General features: G+C 23.9%; 2 protein-coding genes across 9 annotated transcripts in view; one reads left to right on the top strand and one right to left on the bottom strand.

Annotated features, from left to right (window-relative positions):
* The window catches only part of LOC122511553 (peripheral plasma membrane protein CASK), a 434,675-nt gene extending 418,540 nt beyond the window's left edge, over positions 1-16,135 (bottom strand). For 3 of the 8 annotated variants that reach the window (XM_043626886.1, XM_043626888.1, XM_043626887.1), the window contains exon 1: positions 15,546-16,135. In XM_043626886.1, coding sequence (XP_043482821.1) covers positions 15,546-15,604 — 59 coding nt within the window. In that variant the 5' untranslated portion in view covers positions 15,605-16,135. The remainder of the gene's footprint in view (positions 1-15,545) is intronic. The other 5 variants (XM_043626890.1, XM_043626891.1, XM_043626889.1 and 2 more) reach the window with 2 other exon arrangements.
* Positions 5,011-6,728, top strand: LOC122511554. The gene is made up of 2 exons (XM_043626894.1): positions 5,011-5,122; positions 5,402-6,728. The coding sequence occupies exons 1-2, from the start codon at positions 5,074-5,076 to the stop codon at positions 6,601-6,603; spliced, it is 1,251 nt and encodes a 416-aa protein (XP_043482829.1). The 5' UTR covers positions 5,011-5,073; the 3' UTR covers positions 6,604-6,728.
* Positions 16,136-21,392: the final 5,257 nt, after the last annotated feature.

Raw genomic sequence — 21,392 nt, 5'->3', positions numbered from 1 at the left:
CTTTCATATAGTCTCTCACGAATCACGTATAACACATGTTTGCGAGGATATACAATGATAAAATATTGTTGACAGCACTTCTTCTTCTTCTTCTTCTTCTTCTTCTCCTAAAGCTCCTTTTGATTGTTGAAAAGCTTTCCGTTCCCAATGGAACAGAAATGTTGCAACTCGTCAACGATGCTTCAAAGTTTTTAGAGTAACAATACTAAAGTTAATACACAATTCATCTTAAAATGGATCTGTAAGTTTTTGAAGGGGATTTCTAGGGAATTGGTGTACAATGAGAGAGAGAGAGCCTCGAAACAAGTAGATTGCATTGGGAATATCAGTCTTTCAAAACCTCTTGTGCAGATGCCACCAGAAATGCTCTTGCTTTTTATCACTCTTCCTCTTTTTTTTATTTACCAGTCTACAAACGAGCTCTAGAGTACAAATTGGTGGAAATTAAAATGAAGAAAACCACCCTCGACGATTTATATAATATCATTGAATAAGAGAATTGTCTTCTTTATTTTCTTCCAGGATAATTTTGTACCTAAGAAACATTTACTATTCTCCGTTAGCTTATTTAGTACTAAAGGAGTTAAGGTAAATGTTTGTTTTGTATTTCAATGATTCGAATTTAGAGTATATATTATCTCGAGGAGAGAACTAATCTTATTTGTGTAGAATTAACTTCTCATTAATGATGTTTAAATGTTTTTAGTATTATTAGATATCAATAATTTCTTTATGTTTATTTTTATAAACAAAAATTATTTAATTTATAACTAACATAGTTTTCTGAAAGGTATCAAATTACAGTTTTCTTGAAAGTATCAAATTGCTACTGAACTGTATCGAATTGATACAAAAAATTTAGATCAGTTTTTGATTAGATCCACATTCTTGGTATCAATTCGTTGCAATTTGATGCTTTCAAGTTAAAAATGAAACAGAAAGTCCACTTTTTAATAGAATCAAGAAAACAAAGTATCATTAGTAACTTATTTATAAAAATAGTAGAAGAAATTTCAGAAATTTCAGGCATCATCTTGAAACCAAAATTTAATTTTTTACAAGTACTTATACAAAAATCTAATAAAAACAAAGAAATTTTATTTTCTGATTTTTAATGTAAATACCTAAAAAAACAAATGCCATTTAACAGTGCAAAATAATTCCAAAACAATCATTTATCCAAAATTATAAACGAAAATATTTCGTATAGTTAGGTTCCACGGTATGTAAAAGGTAAAAGAAAAACACTCTTTTACTTTTTTATAATAATTATAATTTTTATAAAAAAGTAAAAGAGTGTTTTTCTTTTACCTTTTATATACGTCTTCCAAAAATCGAAAAAATTAATTTATTAAATAATTGTGGAAGAATTTACTAAATATTTAAATAAACATTATATTAAAAGATAATTAAATTTAATCGTAAAAAGAACGTGCGGATGTTGGATTTGGAGCGAAATAACGCATCCTTCTACATGCCAATCGAATTGTTAAAATTAACAGCATCATTATCTGTTGTGGTAACTTTTGCACAAATAACCAGTACTTATCGGTTAAGTAAATTATATCATTTTTTACCTTGCATGCCTTTGTCAAGTTAATTTAACAGAAAATCAGTTTACATTAAAAAAAGATTTATCGTAATAATCTCGATTGTTTGGTAATTAATATGAAACCTGAAATCACTAACATACTTCAATCAGTCAAAAATTTTCTTTTTTCCCCACAAGCAATCATAAACGTAGGCAATACTTTTGTGCTCATTTAAAAATAAAAATTATTATTTTCACAACGCGAGCAGCACATTTATCAGCAATTGAATAATTGGTTTTTGAATCAAGTTGTACTTATAATATATATAGAAGCAGAAAGCATGCTTTTCAATCAGCTCATTAATGGTATGGAATAAAAAAACATTCAATCTTTCACATTGAAAAAAATCGATTTTTAGATGAATTAATTCATTGATTCAAGTAAAAGACAAATAAATATTTGTTCAATTAGTTGTCAATAATCAGATTTCGCAACCAAAAGCGGAAATTTAACATCAAAAAGGGGAAAATTAAATGTGAATAAAAGTTGATTTTTCAAATATATAATAATAAAAAACAAGAATTCTTTTGGCGTTATCGCAAAGCGTTCATATGGATATTCAGTCGTTTTGTCGTTTAGTTTTACGATCCTTGGCTATTATCCAAGAGCATGACAACAATTTTATTTAGATGTCACAATAGTGAACGCCGCTATTTCGATGAATCTTAAATGAAAATTTTGTATTTTATTTGTGAAAGCAAAATAAAAAAGTACGTTATTCACAAAGGCGGATGGAAAAAATGCTTTGTAAATTTTTTTCTAGTCAATAAACAGAATGCTTTTTTTAGAACTTATATTTCTGAAAAATGAATATAATTAAAAGTTTTTACATAACATATGTCAAGTACTACTAATTTAAAAAAACATTTTAAACTTTGCAAAAAATGTCGAACTCTTGAAAGCAAAACTTTCTTTAGAAGGAGTGTTCAATACAGTGCATCCCGATAACAACAACTTATGACCGAATATATATCAATCAAGTATTTTTATACTATTAAAATATACTTCTGTAAAAAAATTTTAAAATTCGATTTCTTTTTTACTTGGGTAAGTGCATCAATTACTGCTGGTGCTTTAGTTATTGCGCTTTAATGAAGATTGTAATTAATTTTTAATTTAATTAACTTTAAGTTCAATTTTTTCGACACAAATATCTTTTTTCTATACAGAAGATATCTTGGCTGAAATTCCACAGTAATTGATGCGAGACCTCATTGATACACTTGCCGTAAAAAAATGTACAAAACCCTTTTAGAAATAAACGTTAATTAAAATATCGAGACAATTCAATAAACTAATTTTGAATAAGAAGCGTAGGGTAAATGTACCAATTACTGCTCGATTCCCGTCAAAGCACATTTTGAATAAAAAATATGACATTTACATTGAAATAAATAAGTTTTATTTGATCAAACTGAAAATTATAAACAGCGAATATATTACATCAAAATGACGTCTAGAATTAATTATCTTATGACATAAATTATTTACTTATTCATGATTAAATATTTCTCCATTTGGCATATGTTACAATTTGAACTTTTCGTCATTTGTAAATAATTTTTTTTATTTCAATAAAAGAAAATAGTATAACTAACGTCACTTTATATATCTGAATATTTGTGAAAATTCCTATTAATGTGAGTATAATTCTGCTATAAGTACACAAAAATTTCAGACTCAAAGTTTCTTTTTCAAAATCAATATAAAAGAAATAAATCAATATTAAAAGAAAACACTTGTGGTTACGCTGTCTTAAACTGCATTAACCACATTATACCATACAAAAGATCAAGTTGTCAAAAACTTTAAATTTGAAGTTTATCGACTGACAAATTAGTTTACAAAAAATATCTAAGAAAACTTTTCAAAAGAACTGCCTTCAATACACAAAATACTGTACAAAACTATTTTATAAATTGGAAAAGAAACTTTTCAAAAAAATATATTACAAATTATTTTAATGCAAAATCTTTTCGAAAGAAAATTAATTAATCTTTAACAGGTTAGAAGTTCTGATCACTTAAACAATTGGGTCGAGTAAATTTTTTATTTTATAAACTATTAATTGTTGTTACTTGAAACTTTTATCACCTTATAAATACAAAGTTAAAGATTTATTTCAATCTAAAAAAATCTACATCAAAATATTGTTAATGTTTCCTTGAGTCGAATTGACGTCAAAATTCAACAAAAATTTCTTGTAAATTTTTAACAAAATTTTTGGTATCTGTTTAATCCACTTTAGTATCAATTTGATACTTTCAAAAAAATATTGTTTTTTGAGATTGCGAACGATTTTGATACAAATTTTTGTTATCAATTTGATCTTCTTTTGGTATCAATAAATTCGATACTTTCAAGAAAACTATTGTTTTTTTGGTATTGCGAACGAATTTGATCCAAATTTTTGGTATCAGTTTAATCCATTTTTAATCTAAATTTGGTACTTTCAAGAAAAATATTGTTTTTTGGGATTGCGAACGATTTTGATCCAAAATGTTTGTATCGCAATTTGATCCGCTTTGGTATCAATTTGATACTTTCAGGAAAACTATTGTTTTTAGGATTGCAAATGATTTTACAAATCAAGTGATAATGATACCTAATAATAATAACATTAAAATTAAGTAGCGAAAAAAGATTATACAATAAAAATAAAGATTATTCTCGAAAGATAAAATGATTATTGAATTATTAAAATTCATAAAAGCTTTCCATATTGAATAAAGGATTTTCTGTAATAACCAGTAACTACGAAGAACTAAAGAATGCAGACATAGTAAGTACATGAATCCTTCCTTCTTTGCATTAGAATCGAGAGATTCACATTTACATATCCCACCTGGTTAGATAACCTCTTACATTATTTACAGTTCCTCCTCTCAATCTTCCGCTATCTACTCTCTCTCTCTCTCCTTTCTTTATAACAAAGAACGAAAAAGAAATTGCAAACTTTATAAACATCTACTTTTAAAATATAATGATACAAAATAATTTTTAAAAATGTATCCTCTCTAAATATTAAGCAAGAGTTAAATTAATAATCGTCTCAACATTTATATTTATCATTAAAATCCAAATATTATAAATGTAGGTAAATATGTTTCCATGTATAATTTCAAAGAAATTTTGTAATTACTTAATTTTTTTCCTTAAACAGGAATTTATTTCTAAAGAAAAATTTAAGCATCATGATTTTTAATTTAATGTTCCTTAAATATAAAAAATAGTTGGTGTACTTTATTTACTTTTTGTTTGGACAGATGTGAAAATTAATATTATGCGTATTTCTTGAATACACACGTTTTTCTTATTGCTAATCGTATACACAAAAACTTTTTATTAAATTAATCAAATAAAAATTAATCTTCAATAAATGAAAACCATGTTTTTTATATAAATATGAGTAACATTCTCGAGAAGAAGTCTTTTGCTAAGGTATTTTTTAGTTCAGATAGATTTTTAAGTATTGTTAAAAATGTTAACGATTTTAGTTTTAATATTTTTGGTTACATTCTCACACGGTGGTAAGTATCAAATCATCAAAATTAATAAGAATCAATTCTCAAGTTAATTATTTCCACTATTTGATACCATTTTTTCAAACATTCAAATGTTTCCTTTTTGTCAAAACAGTTCTTTTTCAATTATTTCTTAACATATTATTTGCTAATAAAAAGGCCTAAATATGATTTTCATATTTAAAATGTAATATTCAATATGCAGTCTAAAATGTTTAGACGCATATGTTCAAATGTTGAAAAGTTTTAGAAGCATTTAACAGAAGTCAATATTGGAAATTTCAGAAAAAGGGTGTCAGATTTCAATAGATCAACAAAATGGAGATTTGAATGAACCGCAACCGCTGATTTTAAGCGAATCCTATAAAATTTTGTTTCCAGACAAAAATAGTATTCTGCAATTTAAAAGTGGACAAACAATTTTGCTAGCCTGTTCGGATAAAAATAATGCTTTCAGTGGACCCTTTAAGCCACAAAAGATTATTAAAGCTACTTGTATTGAAAACAAAAAGTTTAAAGTACAAGGAAAATCCTATTCGTTTCAATCATTTACTTGCAAGAAGAGTCAAAAAAGTTCTGTCAAAAGAGAAGGACCTTGTCTTGATAAATACTCAAAAATTGCAGTCGGATTTCGTGTACTTGACAAATTTATTTCCAATTTTGAAATTTGCCGAGATGACAACACTGACGAAACATATTATGTAAAAGAGGAAATGACAGCCAGTGTTGGTGGTCATCAATCGCATAATCCAAGACCCACTTGGACAGATCATCATCTTTTCAAGGGAGACATAGATGTTTACTACAAGCAAAAACATCAGAAAACAGTTTTATCACAAATACTCCAATCGGATGAGCTGGCTGGACAATATTTAAAGAAAGCTCAATTACAAAGAGGTCATTTAGCGGCAAGATCCGATTTTGTTTACGGAACACAACAAAATGCAACATTCACTTATGTCAATGCAGCACCGCAATGGTCTTCATTCAACACTGGCAATTGGAAGTACATTGAAAATGCAGTTCGCAATTTTGTAGAAGCCAATGATTTGGAGGTGACAATTTATACCGGTGTTCATGGACAAATGACACTTAGAGATGACAATAATAATGAACAAGAAATATTCCTAGATGTTGACGAGAACAATAATAATTACATAAGAGTTCCGAAATTTTTCTGGAAAATTGTCTACGATCCAGTTAATTATTTAGCACTTACTTTAATTGGCGTTAATGATCCGTTCATTGAAAAAATCACTAAAGATACGATTCTCTGCAAAAATATCGCAGACAGTCCAAATTACGATTGGTTGACAGCAACGTGGAAAAAGATGACACAAATTTCCCAAGGATATTCGTATATATGCGATTATAATGAATTAAAGAAAGTTGTGCATACCGTACCGAAACTAAAAGTCAAGGGTAGTTTAAAAAGTACAAATTCAGTACAAATTTTACTGGAAGACAGCGATGTAAAAGAAGACTAGTATATATCACTCCGAAAAATTCAGTAATTTATGAAAGTATTTTTATTAAAAAATATTTCGTTCATTTAAACACTAAAAATTTATCGATCATAATATATAAATAAGATTTGTATGAAAATATGCATATAAAAGACCTTGTAATTTGTAAGAAAATAAAAAAATCTTTTATAGTAGTGAAAAATGGCTTTTAAATTGTGTATGCGTGGTTTAGAAAAGATTTTTAAATCAGCGAGACCATAGAATTAAACGGAAATTAATTATTCAGGACACATTTAAACGTTTATTTTCCATCTACGATTGCACGACTTTAAAATTCTTATCAGCATCAGAATGCAAAACCATTAAAACATTAGAAACAACAGCACTCACACCAATTTCCACGAAACTTGATTCAAATTAAGTTTTCTTAATTTCTGTTATAATGGAAAAATAACTAATTCCTAATGGTTTTTGCTATAATGAAGAAACTTTTGTGCTCATTGAATATGATATTTTTATACAAAAGTATCTTATCTTCTCTAGATTCTGGTAAATATTCTTAACGTTACTAATATATTTGATGATTGTTTATGATCATTTTTATTATTATTATTACTATTTATTTAAACTTTTAGGATTTATTCCTTATATTCCTAATTAAAGAATTTTACTATTTAATTCTATAATCTTAATTTTATAATCCTAAATTCTTCTGTTCCTCCAAAAATTATGATTTAAAACTTTTTATAATTTTTACATTATTTGACGATGAGTTTTAGCTTTAAAAAATTATAACCGGTTCTTTGATCGTGACTGTCAAGTATTGTAGAATATCCTACTCTTAATTGATTCTAATCTTTTTAATTAATTGCACATTTTAAGTCATCAAAACAAAATTCAAGAAAAATTTCTTTGAAACTTCCAAAATTTTATTTAGTTAAATCATACAAATAAATGCTCTCGGCTATGTTACAGTCAACCAAATATTTGTTTGGTTCAACCAAAAATTTTTCGTCAAACGAATAATTTATTAAACAGAAGAAAAATTTATTCAAATTAAATATTTATTTCAATTAAACAAATATTTATAAAAAAAACTGTTCTCGACTTTTTGCAAGAGGATGAAAAAAATTAAAAAAGAAACATTAACTGTTTTAATAATACGACGTTATATTTATTTATATCGAACAAATATTTGTTAAAATCAAGTAAATATTTATTTAAATCAAATAAAAATTTAGTGGAATTTAAATTTTAATAAAATTTATATTTATTAAAATTTTTTTAATAATAATAATCTATCACTTGAGTTTATATATATATATATATATGTTACCGGCAAAGTATGTAATCAGGCATTTTATAAAATACCTAGGCAGTATATAAAATGCCTGTCTGTCTCAGGCAATGTGTATAAAAAAAAGATTTTCTATACATTGCCTAGGCATTATATAAAATGCCCACTAGACTTTAGGCAAAGTATAAAATTTAGTTTTATTTCAAATAATATACATTTTTCTGTTATAAAAATATTAACTTTCTTTTGTAATTTATTTGTTACAACACGGCATACTTGAATGACATTTCGACTGACACTGGACCTTATTTTTTATGCATAAATATTTGTTGCTTTGACAGTTTTTTACAAGAACATTTTACAAAACCTTGGCCTGTTCCTTTTTCTCGGTAGCTTTAACATTATTAACATCACTTATCAACTGCTTATACCGTTCGTCTGATAAAAATATACTGTTTTTTGCCATTGCATTTTTAATTTTAGAAAATTCGGAAAAAATCTATCCCTTGTCACTGAAACATTTCCTATTTCTGCACTCATTTTAAGTTCAAATTTATGTTTCTGCGACTGATTACCTCAAAATGTGAGAATTGACTGACAAAATTTGTATTTTCTGTTAATTAAGTATTATTCTTAAGAGTTAGAAATATTGAACTTCATTGTATAAAATTACTCACTGCTAACATGCAGCTATGTAAACATAGCTAAAATACTTATTGTTATATACTTATTATTTTCTATTTGTAATAGAAAAATCGTGGAAAGTGTTTATAGAAAAAGGTAGACGTTTCAAGCTGCTGAGACTATTATATACTTTACCTTATGCTCGATGGGCATTTTATAAAATACCTAGGAATTTTATAAAATGCCTAGGCAATATATGAAAAAATAATTTAATTATATACATTGCCTGAAATGGACAGGCTTTTTATATACTGCCTAGGCATTTTATAAAATGCCTGGATTTCATACTTTGCCGGTAACATATATATAAAAAATAGAATATTTAATTCAAACCTAATTTTTCCCCAAGTGTGTAAACAACATTTCAATAAATTAGAAAATGATTTAAATCATTGCAGCCCTATTTTGGGGTCACTGAATCTATGAATATTTGAGTTATTTCCATGTATCACCCCTAAAATAATTTTTTGGAGAGAAAAATAAAACCACGTTTTGAAAATTTTAAAAATAACTATTTATCAAAAAAGCAAAAAATCAATAAATAAGTATACCGAGTAAACAGTTTTAGCTAGAAGAATGATTTATTTATTGCAAATAAAAATATATAGAAAAATTTTATATTTTGATTTTTTTCTTTCAGCTTAGACAAAAAACTAAATTTTTATTCGATTTTTTTATTGGTAAGTATAAAAAAAAATAAATGATAAATTCTTTATTATAAATTATAAATTTAAACAATAAATGAACCTGAAACTCGCACCCAGTTAATTTTCGAAATTAAGTTAAATATTTTTTTGTTTAAAACCAACATAAAATTTAAAAAAATTAAGTGAGTGCTGATAAATGGGTAAAAGTTTCAGCTTGGTACAAAATATTTAACTTTAAAATTTAATTTACGAAATTAAATCAGTACTGATAACTTGGTGTCAATTTCAGCTTCATATCAATAACTCATTTTACTCATTGAAATATTCTCTACAATCGTAAACATTTTAATATTGTTAAAAATATTTTCCTACAAAATTACAATAAACAATACAAATTCTATTAATTAAATAATTTTTAAACAAAATATTTTTCATAACATTAAAATAATTACAGTTCCCAATTAATGTTCTTTACGTTAAAATGATCAAAAGTTAATTATCTCTTCTTCAAATTAAAATTTTATTTTAATAATATTACAGCATTTATACAAAAATTAAATTATAAACTTTTAAAATATTCAATTTACTTTTTTATAATTTTTATTCTAATAAATAATTTTTAAAAATATTTATTAACGAAAAAATATTTCTCTCATTTGAACATTCAAAACATGTGGATCATAATAATTATGTTCGTGGAGAATATTGCAATGAAAAAATAAGCAATTATTGAAATAATAAAATAAAATATAAAAACCAATTTAAAAATTTTTTAAAAATTTTATTTCATTTTTTGTCTGAGAGAAAAAAATTAAAGTGTTATAAAATCATTAGTAGACAAAAGATTTAACTGAACGTAATTTTTTCTAAATAATTTATAACAAAGATCTTTCGAAATTATTTGAAATTAATTTCTATTATATTTTTGCTAGTATCAAAAATTATTTTTCATTTTTTAATTTAGCAATATTATTTTAACAACAAAATTGATTAAAATAATCTGCAAATTTTTAATCCATCACGAATTAAAATTTAGTTAAAAATTTTTTAATTCATATCGTAGAATTATTTTTTCAAAATAGTTGCAAACGAATTGGTTTTATTGTAGAGACAAATTTTTATAATGGAAAAAATTAATCCAAAAGTGGATTATTTTAATCTTTTTTAGTGTCAATTTAAGCTACAACGCTTTTTAGTACCTCATAAAGTTCCTAAAGTTTTTGAACGTTCAAATGGGCAAAAATATTTTTTCCCTTCTTTCAATTTGTTTTTTTTATAAATAAAATATTTATATATTTATAAAAAAAATTATTTCTTGAATAACTATATGACTAATTTTAATTATTTTACCTTTTTGTATAGTAATTTAAAAAAAAATATTTAAGCAAAAAAATAATTAAGGTTCATTTAAACGATCGAAACTTAAGAAAAATAACCTCATAATTTACTGTGAATCCAAAATTCTGATAAATTCATGTCCCTAAAGTTTTTAACATTAAAATTAACGAAATTTATTTGCTATTTAAATATTTTCAAAAATCCTACTAAATTGTAAAATAAATATTTATTTAGTTATTTGATAAATGAATTTTTAGGTTAGTTTTCTATTTAGTTCTAACAATTAATTTTTTTGGAAAAATAATTTTTACAAAAATAATACATATTGCGTTTTATAATAAAATATAAATGAAAAGAAGTAAAATAAATATCGTCGTTCATTTAAATGTTCGAAACTTTAGGAACGTAAATTCACATATTTAAATTTCAACATTTAAATTCACTCTTTCAATAAAAATTATTTGAAAAAAGAAAATTAAATACCAGTAACAGTTGAAAATGTAAATTAAATATTTTAAAAGTTTATATAGTATTTAATCGTTTTAAAACTCTTTGTTTCTCAATTCCTCTATTTTTCACAACCGTTAATTCCAAAACTACTCTTTTCACACGAAATAAATGGAAGAAATAAATTTATTTCAAATTACAGAAAGAGGTTGCCAAATAACAATAGATTATAAAACAGGAGATCTAAAAGAACCGCAACCACTAATTTTAAACAATTCTTTCCAATCTATTTATCCAGACGAAAGCGGTGCATTGAAATTCCAAACTGAACAATCAATTCTTCTAGTCTGTCCGGGCAATAATAATGGATTAAATTCAACTTCAATGCTAAAAAATATCCAAAAAGTCAAATGCAAAAGAAAAAATTTATTTTCCATAAGAAAGAAAATTTATTCATTTAATTCTTTTGTTTGTAAAAAACCGTACAAAACTATTGCCAAAATTAATAGTAATGACGAGACGTGTCACAATTATAATTTATCAAAAATCAATATTGGCTTTCAAGTTGAAAAAAAGTTTATATCAATACTGGAAATTTGTCGTGATAACAGAACTCATGAAACATATTATGTGAAAGCGGAAATGAGGAAAAGTATCGGTTGGTATCAAACTAACAGTCCCAGACCTAGTTGGTTGAGTCACAATCTCTTTCCAGGTCACAATATAAATTCCCTCTACACGAGGAAAAATCAAATGGAAATTTTAACAATTATTCTCAAATCGAAAAAATTAGCTTACAATTATTTAAACAAATATCATTTACAACGTGGACATTTGGCTGCGAAATCTGATTTTGTTTATTCAATTGAACAAAATTCCACATTCACATTAGCGAACGCTGCGCCACAATGGTCATCATTTAATTCTGGTAATTGGAAATATATTGAAACTGCAATTCGAAAATTTGTCATTAGTAATAATTTGAGTGTGTACATTTACACTGGTGTTCATGGACAAATGACACTTTGTGATAAAAATCGCAATAAACAGCCAATATACTTGAGTGTTGATCGAAATAATAATAATAAATATTTTCGAGTACCGAAATATTTTTGGAAAATAGTTTACGATCCAATTTTTTATCTGGCATTCATAATTATTGGAGTGAACGATCCATTTAGTAGGAGAATTACAAACGATTTGTTCCTCTGTGATGATATTGCCGAGAGATCAATTTTCAATTGGTTGACAGATTCGTGGAAAAATCGAATGAAAATTACTTTTGGTGTTTCTTACGTTTGCGATTATAGGGAAGTGAAAAGTGTCGTTCATTCTTTACCAGATTTGAAGGTAGAAGGAATTTTATAGAATTTAATGATGAAGTAGAATTATTTGAACATTTTCATTGGAACCAAGGAGTTCGGGGAAATGGTGGCCTGATCGCTCGTCTTATAAACATTTGGGGCTTATCAACTTTTGGTAGACAAAACATAGCCTACGATGAACAAAGACGAGCTGGTGGACGAGGCGACAATGAGCTGTTCTGGGGACAGTCCTTATTCGGCTACGAATGAGAGCAGACTAATGAATATTAATCGAATGCCAATTATTCTAAAAGATATCAAAAGATATTAATTATAACTATACTTATTGTCATTTTCACATATAATTAAATAAAATAACATTTATAGGAATATCTCTTTTATTATAAATAATATTCCTACAATGAGCTTGTTAAAATTCCCGTCAAAAGACATCAAAAATATAATATTTAATCACAATGATATTCAATCACCTATACAACTTTGTATAATATTATTATTATGATATTAAAGATCAAAGGGTATTTCCCTTGTCAGCTATGTTAGCAAAATTGTCAAGATCTTATTTCATAATAAACGTAATAAAAATAATGAATTAATTATTAGTAAAAGATAAATGCCCATTTCGCTCAAAGGAATATTTTTAGAAAAGAATCCAATTAAGAAGAAAAACACATTTTTAAAATCAATTTTGCAATAATAGTAATAATTCACTTTGTAAAATGTCATTTCAAACTTCTACCATCACGAATAGAATTTTTCCTGATTTAAATAATAAATTCAAAAGTCGAAACTATGACCGTCAAAATAAAATATATTCACTGCATTCTAAAATATGTCAAAGTGCCCCTTTGCATTATTAATTCAATAAAAAAAAATTCCATTTTTGAATTATCTACAAATATTTCAGGATTGACACAAAAATTTAATTTTGTTTTTCCCTGATTTCCAGACAAAAATTTAACTTTTTCTGTGAACCCAAAAAATATTTTGATTCACTCTAAAAATTATTAGATACTCAAAAAAATGTTCTATTACATTTTTATTTTTAAATAAATATTTTATCATTATTATTTTTCTATAGGAATTAAGATTTTCAAAAATTTCAAATCATTAGGTACTTTATATTTATAAGAATATTGTTACTGCACTTCTTCAAAATTATTTTCATCATTTCAATTCAATTATTATTTTTAACAATTTTTAACTAAAACTCTTCTTTAAATCAATTATTTTTAAAAAATTTTGAAAAAGCTCTTTGAGAATTTTCAAATCCATTTGAAACTTTTTCAAAAAAAATTAATTTATAAAAAAAATTTGTAAATAATTGAATTTCTGTGAAATTTTTATTATTTATGAAAATAATTAATTGTTTGCGTAGAATTTTGTTAAAAAATTTTTAAAATAATTTAATTCTTTTAAAAAACTTTATTTAAAGAGTAGATATTGGAAATCATTAAATTGAGGAAGTTTTTTGAAAATAATTGAAATTTTGCCAAGAATTTTATTGAAATTTTTTAACATAATTGAATTTCTGCTGAGAATTTTATTACTTTTGAAAATAATTAAATTTCTGCTATCATTTTCCAAAATCCAATTTTTTTAGTGTTTTTAACTAAAATTCTTCTATAAATCCATTATTTTTAATAATTAGTTAAATAAATATTAGAAAATTCAACTAATTTCAGAAGAATTTTAATTTTTTAAATTTTTTCTAAAAACTAAGTTCTTTAAAATCTCTAATTAAATTCATTGAAAATTGAAATTTTGTAAAATTTCAAATTGAAACCTTTTGAAGTTCATCTATTTATGAAAACTGTAAACGCAACTCTTTAAAAATAAATAAAAAATAATTTTATTAAAAATAAAATAATAATAAAAATAATTTTATGATAGTTCTTCAAGAATTAAATTATTTAAAATAAATTATTGTCAGAAATAGAAAAATGTATGTTAGAAATGATATTAGAATATATTATTAATAATATATTATTATTATTAATTAATATTATTATTAAATTGATATTAGAAATTAGAAAAAATTGAAGGTTTTGTATTAAAATTCGTGGTAATAGCATAGTTTATGAGGCAAACAAAAAGACACAAAAATTTCTTTTGACGAATTTCAATAAAAATACAATAAAAAAATAATAAAAATTCTAAAAATTTAATTTGTTCCAATACTTTTAATAATAATCCTTGATTTTTCCCTGATTTCCCTTTCCAATTCTACATTCCCTGAATTCCCTGACCTGTGGCAACCCTTTTTTGTAGAAAATTCTTTTTTTTTTATTGAATTAATAATTTATTAATTCAATAAAAAAAGAATTTTCTACAATTATTTATTTTTTGAATGAAAAATAATCCATTTTAAAAATAAATTAAAAAGACCAGCGAGGTAATTATCAATAAAACAAATAATTAAAAGTGCAACTTATATGAATTTCGCAATATATGCACATTAAACTTTTCCGCACACAAAATACTGAAATATTATCAAAGTAACGTATAATGAATAGAAGGCTCTATACAAAATTCGTTGAACTAAATTTTAAAAGCACCTACCCTTTTCATTACTCTTTTTCTAAAATGTGAAAAGTTAAATGAGATCAAGTCTTTATGAAGCAAAGCTCTTTTTTTAATTCTAATTTTCGAGTGAGAAATTTGAAATATTGAAACAATTTACAAATTCTAAAAGTTCTAAATAATATAATGATGGGAAAATATTGCAAAAATATTCACCAATAAACTGTTCAATATATATTATTATGAATAATAACTGAAAAAGAAATTCTGACAAATGAGAAAAATGTCAAAACAACAAACGCAGTAACCTAACCTATAAACGAGAAAAATGAATTCGGAGCTAGAAAACAATATCGATTCCTACTGTGAACCTAATTTTTTTTTGTCAATATGAAAAAAGCAATAACAGAATTATCGAATTTAATGTTCTTTTAACATGAAAAATGTGTCAAATGTGACAGAGACTTAATCTACCATACACACAATCAAAGAAGCATGTAATAATCTAATTACCATAATCATAATTTATTTGTAAACAAATACTGGAAAAATAAACATCTACAAATTGACTGCTGTCATCCGCACATGCTCCATTTGGCCTGAAGGCGTATTTTTAGGTTACGCTACTGCCATTACGCCCCTGTTATTATTATAGTAATAAAACTCTCGTAATATCGAAAAAGATTCATCAAATGTACTCACTTGCCAATTATCTCGCAGAGTTCATAAACATCATCAAACAAAACCTCGTCTTCTGCCATTGTGACAATAATGTTGATAAAAACAAACTAGAATTTCTCTCTCTGATAAAAGATGAGATAAGTTTCCAATGACGTCGTCACGTTGACGTGACGACAGTCTCCAGCAGCAAGTTCACGGCGCCTCGCCCCTCCGAAATAGTATCTCCCGCTCCACGCACGAGTCCACTGACAATTACGCACTGTACACTGATTGTCGCACTATTCTCTAAAGAGAGATTAAAAATGTTCTATTATTACATAGAATGTTTAATAATAAACAGAAAATGTTGATTTGTGATGACATATAGGTTTCATGTCAATCGAACGCCATCGGCTGCTCCCGGGCTAGCCACCGGTGAGCATAAATGAAATGAAAGATGAATTACTATATCACGAACACAACTTCTAAATAACTATAAGAGATAATAATAAATTCGGTTTTTATGTATATCAAGATTATTTGGGCCCAGAATTGGCCCCCAGTCTTGATAACCGATACGAGCGCAGATTAAATAGAAATTGCACTGGGCAAGGCCGGGGAGCAGAGCCGCTCGCTCCAATGTAAAACTGGTTGCATAAAATGCGGCGAGCAACTGCGCCGTCTTCTTATGCGCATGTTTTCATGGTGGGGCGGGCGTGGTTGGCAGTATTTATTTTTATTTTGTATTTTTTTTATACTTTTTCTTTAATGTTTCATTATTGTATTTTAAATGCAGTTAATCATTTATCTTCTCAACGTAAAAAGATAAAAAGTAAAAGTATTTCCTGTTATCACAATAAACTACAATTGGAAATTGATTTTAAAATATCACAAAAGTTACAGTTGCCTTTAACGCGCTTAAAGAAGATTTCTATTTTACCGGCACAATTTGAAATAAACATTTAAAATAATAAATAATGTTTATTTACATTAAAAATTATTTACCTTAGGTAGACAAAATTGTTTATAATTGCCTATAAAACTATTTTAGAAGAAATATTATTTTTATCAATACGAAATGTTTTTATCGACATTTTTATTATCTTGTGTTGGTAGTTCTACTTTAAATATTGCCGGCAAAATTTTCAAATATAAATGTAATTTTAGTATATTTAAAATCATTAATTATTTTAATTAAGTAAAATAATTATTTAATTAAATTAAATAAACAAACACTGTTAAATTAATTTATAATTAAAATAGTTATTTAAATAATAAATTTCAGTAGTAAAAATCAAAAGTAATTCCTATTTAATTATTAAGTAAATTATGTAAATTAAATTATTAATTTAATAATTAAGTAAATCAAACTTATCAAATACTGATAAACTTACTTGTAATTAGAATATTTTCATTTCTATCAGTTACTTGCTTAGTAAATTAAATCTAATTTTCAATATAATTTGTTTACTGTCAATGAATATTTTAACTAATTATATATCCATTTTCGAAGGCAAAACCGTTAAAAATAAACATTTTTAATTTAAATTTCAAAAACTTTTATTTAAATAAATATTTAGTTTCAAAATTAAATTTTTAGCTTGAATGCTGAATATTTAAATTACTGAAATAATAAAATTGTAATTTCAAATTATGTAAACTAAAATTTAAGAAGTAAAATTCAACATGCGCAGGGTTATAATGCAAATGTAAAGTAGTAAAAAAAACATAAATATTAGATCATAAAAAGATTTTGAAGAGATATAGATGTCAATAGCAGCAATAAACATCGCACATTCAGTTTATTGGTTTTTACGAGTTACAGTCGACAGGGAAAATACATTCCTATGTAAACTATTGTACAGAGTAGATAATGTAATCGACACTCAAAAAGATTCACTTCATTAATTAAAAAAAATCTACATATTTAAAAATGAAATTAAAAAAAATTTATTGTATGTTCTGTTCAAATTATTCAATTACACTATCAAATAATAATAAAAAAAAAACAAACAAAAAAACAAACAAACAAACAAAACAATAATATTATAATAATAACAAATTTAAAGAATTATTTCATTATTATATTATTCTTGCATATAATTTTTTATTTTTATTGAGAGAAAAATGTAACAGAAAATGAAAATAAAATAAGTTAGTTTAATTCCTTACATTTTTTATATTATTTAAATTAAAAAAACCATTTAAAATTTAAATGCATTTTGGTAATTAATTAGTTTATTATTAATAAAATAAATAAATTAATTAATAAATTCTAATAAATTAATTTACTAGTGTAAAGCAATTTATCAGAATTTATTTATTTACTTTATTTTATTTATTATTAATTTCTACAGTTTTTCATTTTAAATTTAAAAACTTTCACTAAACAGCATTTAAAATTCAATTATTGTTTTATAAACTTAAAAATACACTGAAGAAAAATTTATTTGATTTAAATAATCAATTTTACGTGTCTATTATCAAATAAATATTTACTTGAATCAAATAATTTTTATTTAAATCAAGTAAATTACATTTACTTCAAACATTGAAATTATTGATTCAAGTACAATATTTTATTGACCTAAATAAAAATTATTTGATTCAAGTAAATATTTATTTGATTATAGGCAATTAATCGGTTATTTAAAGCAAATAAATATTTTTTGTATGAAGTTAGACTAACTTTTGTTCTAAATAACAAAACAATAATAGTAATAGTCATTATAAAAATAATAATAATAGTAATAATAATAATAATATTAATTATAATAATATTTTATTCATATTATTGTTCTTTCCATTATTTTTCACATTCTCGCATCACACGAGAAAGAATTTATTTAATATTAAAACTATATTGGAATTTTATTATTATAATTATTATTGTTGTATTTTTAAAATAATGAAAAATATCAGTGTAATAATTACAATTATATATAATAATGTTCACTCTATTTTATAAATTTCGTTTCATAATGCGGCACATATTATTTATACAAAGCCTTCATTAGTCACACATATTTCAAATGTAAATTAATATTTATATTCATATAAAACAACAGACATATCATTTTTCTCTAATTAACAATCATAAAATCATCGTATCATATGTATAATACTGAAACACGTTTATAATCGACCATATTGATGGACAATGTAATTTTCTTTTTAATTTCCATTTGAACAATACTTTTTTCTTTAAGTCACACACATGCACTTACAATTTTTACAAAACATATAGATATACATGAAATTCATTTCACATTTTTTATTCTTTATTGTTGAATAGAATTTTTGTTTTTTTATTCTCCGATAAAAATTCCATTAATTTAAAATTAATTGGACCAATTGAATAATTAATTGAATTAAAATTAATAATAATAACCAATTAAATAATTAATTAGTAATATTTAAATAAAAAAATTAATTATTACTTCAATCAGCAGTTAATTAGTATTTAAAAAAATAATTAATTATTATTTCGAGTAATAGTTAATTAGTATGAAAAAAAATAAATTATTTTTAAAACTGATAATTAATTATTAATAAAGTTAATAATTAATGATTGTTATTATTATTACTTTAATTAATGATAATTAGTCTGACTAATTTCAATTAAAATGTATTTAAAATGAATTCATCATTTACAAATAGAATAAACATTCCTTTTAAAATTTTGCTTCTGTAATTACAAAAACAATAAATTAACACATTCATTTTAATAAACACTTGCAGAAATCACACACCATTGATATAACAAATAATCATCTCGTTTAAATTTGCAACATTTAATTTTATAACTCGTATGAAATTGCGAAATTATATAATATGTTTGTTTATTTGTATACTTTTAATGACATTTTCGTGTACAAAAAAAAGTTCACTTCTATAATAGTTACTATTATAGTAGCATTCTAAATTTTCTCTATATTTATATTTATATATATATATAGTATTTGGAATTTCTTCCAGTCAAGTCTTATTTCGAGTTTCACGCACAGTCGTTTTATAAAATGGTAAGAAATACGTGCGTCAGAGATTTCTATTTAAAGCAGTGAAATTATGATCAAATTTTTTAAATAAACTAAGTAGTAGGGAAATAAGATTTTTCTTTAAAGTTTATTACTTTTCACATTCACAATATCGAGAATGTATAAAATAATTTTTCTAATTCTTTAATAAACAAATTTTAACTTCATACTAAATTTTTTCTTCTTAATTAAATTATTAATTTAAATTTAAGTTTTCTACTATTGAAATTTAATTTCGGTATTGTTTTTATTTGTTAGTACAATTTTTTTAAAAAGTTTTTTTTATTAATTTATTTATTGGATTTTGTTTGTTTTCTTATTTGATTTTTTTAAACATTTTCTGTTTATTTGTCTTTTTTGTATGAGTTTTTTGTTTATTTGATTTTTTTGTATAACTTTTTTTTAATTATTTGACTATTTTCGTAAGATTTTTTTGTCTATTTATTTAATTTCATTTTTTTACTGTTCTGATGGAAAAAAATTTGATCATAATAACAGTCATTGCTTTTGCATAGCCAGCAAATAATGTTATTTTGCACGTAAATATACATAGCTACAAATAATCTACTTCACTTAATTATTATTTACACTTGAAGCATTATTCATTATATTCTATGGTATAAAAAGTTTTCTAATATAAAATGACTGATTGGTTGATTGTACAGGACGTAGTATAATAATTAGTTCCTAAGCGAAACTTTTCGTAAATGCTTTTTACATTCTCCCGTCACTTGTGAGAAAGTATTTATTTTCATTTAATTTATTTCGATGATAGATTTTCTCGTAATGAATAATTCTTGTATGAAGTAAAATTATTATTGTAAAATTGTGAAATTAATACTTTGAAAAAGCCAAAAATATTTCTAGTAATTCTATTATGATTTTTTTGAGCTTACATATAATTAACAATAAATAATTTAGCTATATAGAAACTGAAAAACTGCATACTTGGAATTTTTATATTAAAATTTTCATGAATAAAAAATTTAGTTTATTGTTTATTACCGAAAGGAAAATTAAAAATTATTAATTTTTAATTTACTTTAATAGATTATGTAAATCAACTTTAATTTTCGAATTGAAAATTAAATTATACTAATTGACAAATTTTGAAAATTAACTGACTAAATCAAATAAAAACTTCAAATAATTGTTTTGTAAAAAAATTTAAGTCTGACAAATTTAAATTTTAAAAATTTTTGTTTAAACGTAGTTAAATTTTTTAGAAAATAGATTTTTAAAAATTCCATTTCTTATTTTTCGAATAGGTCAGCAGTTTACAATTCGTTGCTTTGAATTTCAATTAATATTTTCAGTTTTTTCTAATTATATAATGAACTATTAATTTTTAAATTTCAATCAAAATTCTAGTTTCTAGAATTTACTACCTTTTCATGCTTGCTTACATAATTTTATGGTACAAAAAAAAATTAGGTGACACAGTATAAAATTTTTCCAAAATTCAAAAAATTAATAGGCCTTAAATTTTTCGATAATTACATTTTTCTTACATTGAAAAAAAATTCTTGGTAAATTTAATATTTAATCACCTAATTTTTCTTTTTAATTTGAAAAATCAAGTATATTATGAAACATTTTTGATTCAGAGATTTTATGAAACTAGAATATTCGCAAAAGAATTCATATTATATTTACATACTAAAACCGAATATATTCTCTATAATATATAATACTATGTAAATATGATTTATACAATTTAAAAATTCACTAAAAAGAAAAAATCGATTGCAAATAGAAAAAACTTAATTTACATCTCTATAATTGCACTGTTCAATCGAAACTCAAGTCAAGAAACTTTAGAAAATGCAGTAGATTATTCTTGAGAAGAATA

Source organism: Leptopilina heterotoma, unplaced genomic scaffold (assembly GCF_015476425.1).
Source record: "Leptopilina heterotoma isolate Lh14 unplaced genomic scaffold, ASM1547642v1 Lhet_87, whole genome shotgun sequence".
NCBI classification, from domain to species: Eukaryota; Metazoa; Arthropoda; class Insecta; order Hymenoptera; family Figitidae; genus Leptopilina; species Leptopilina heterotoma.
The sequence above is the reverse complement of the archived record's forward strand: the minus strand, read 5'-3'. Positions and strand labels throughout refer to the sequence as shown.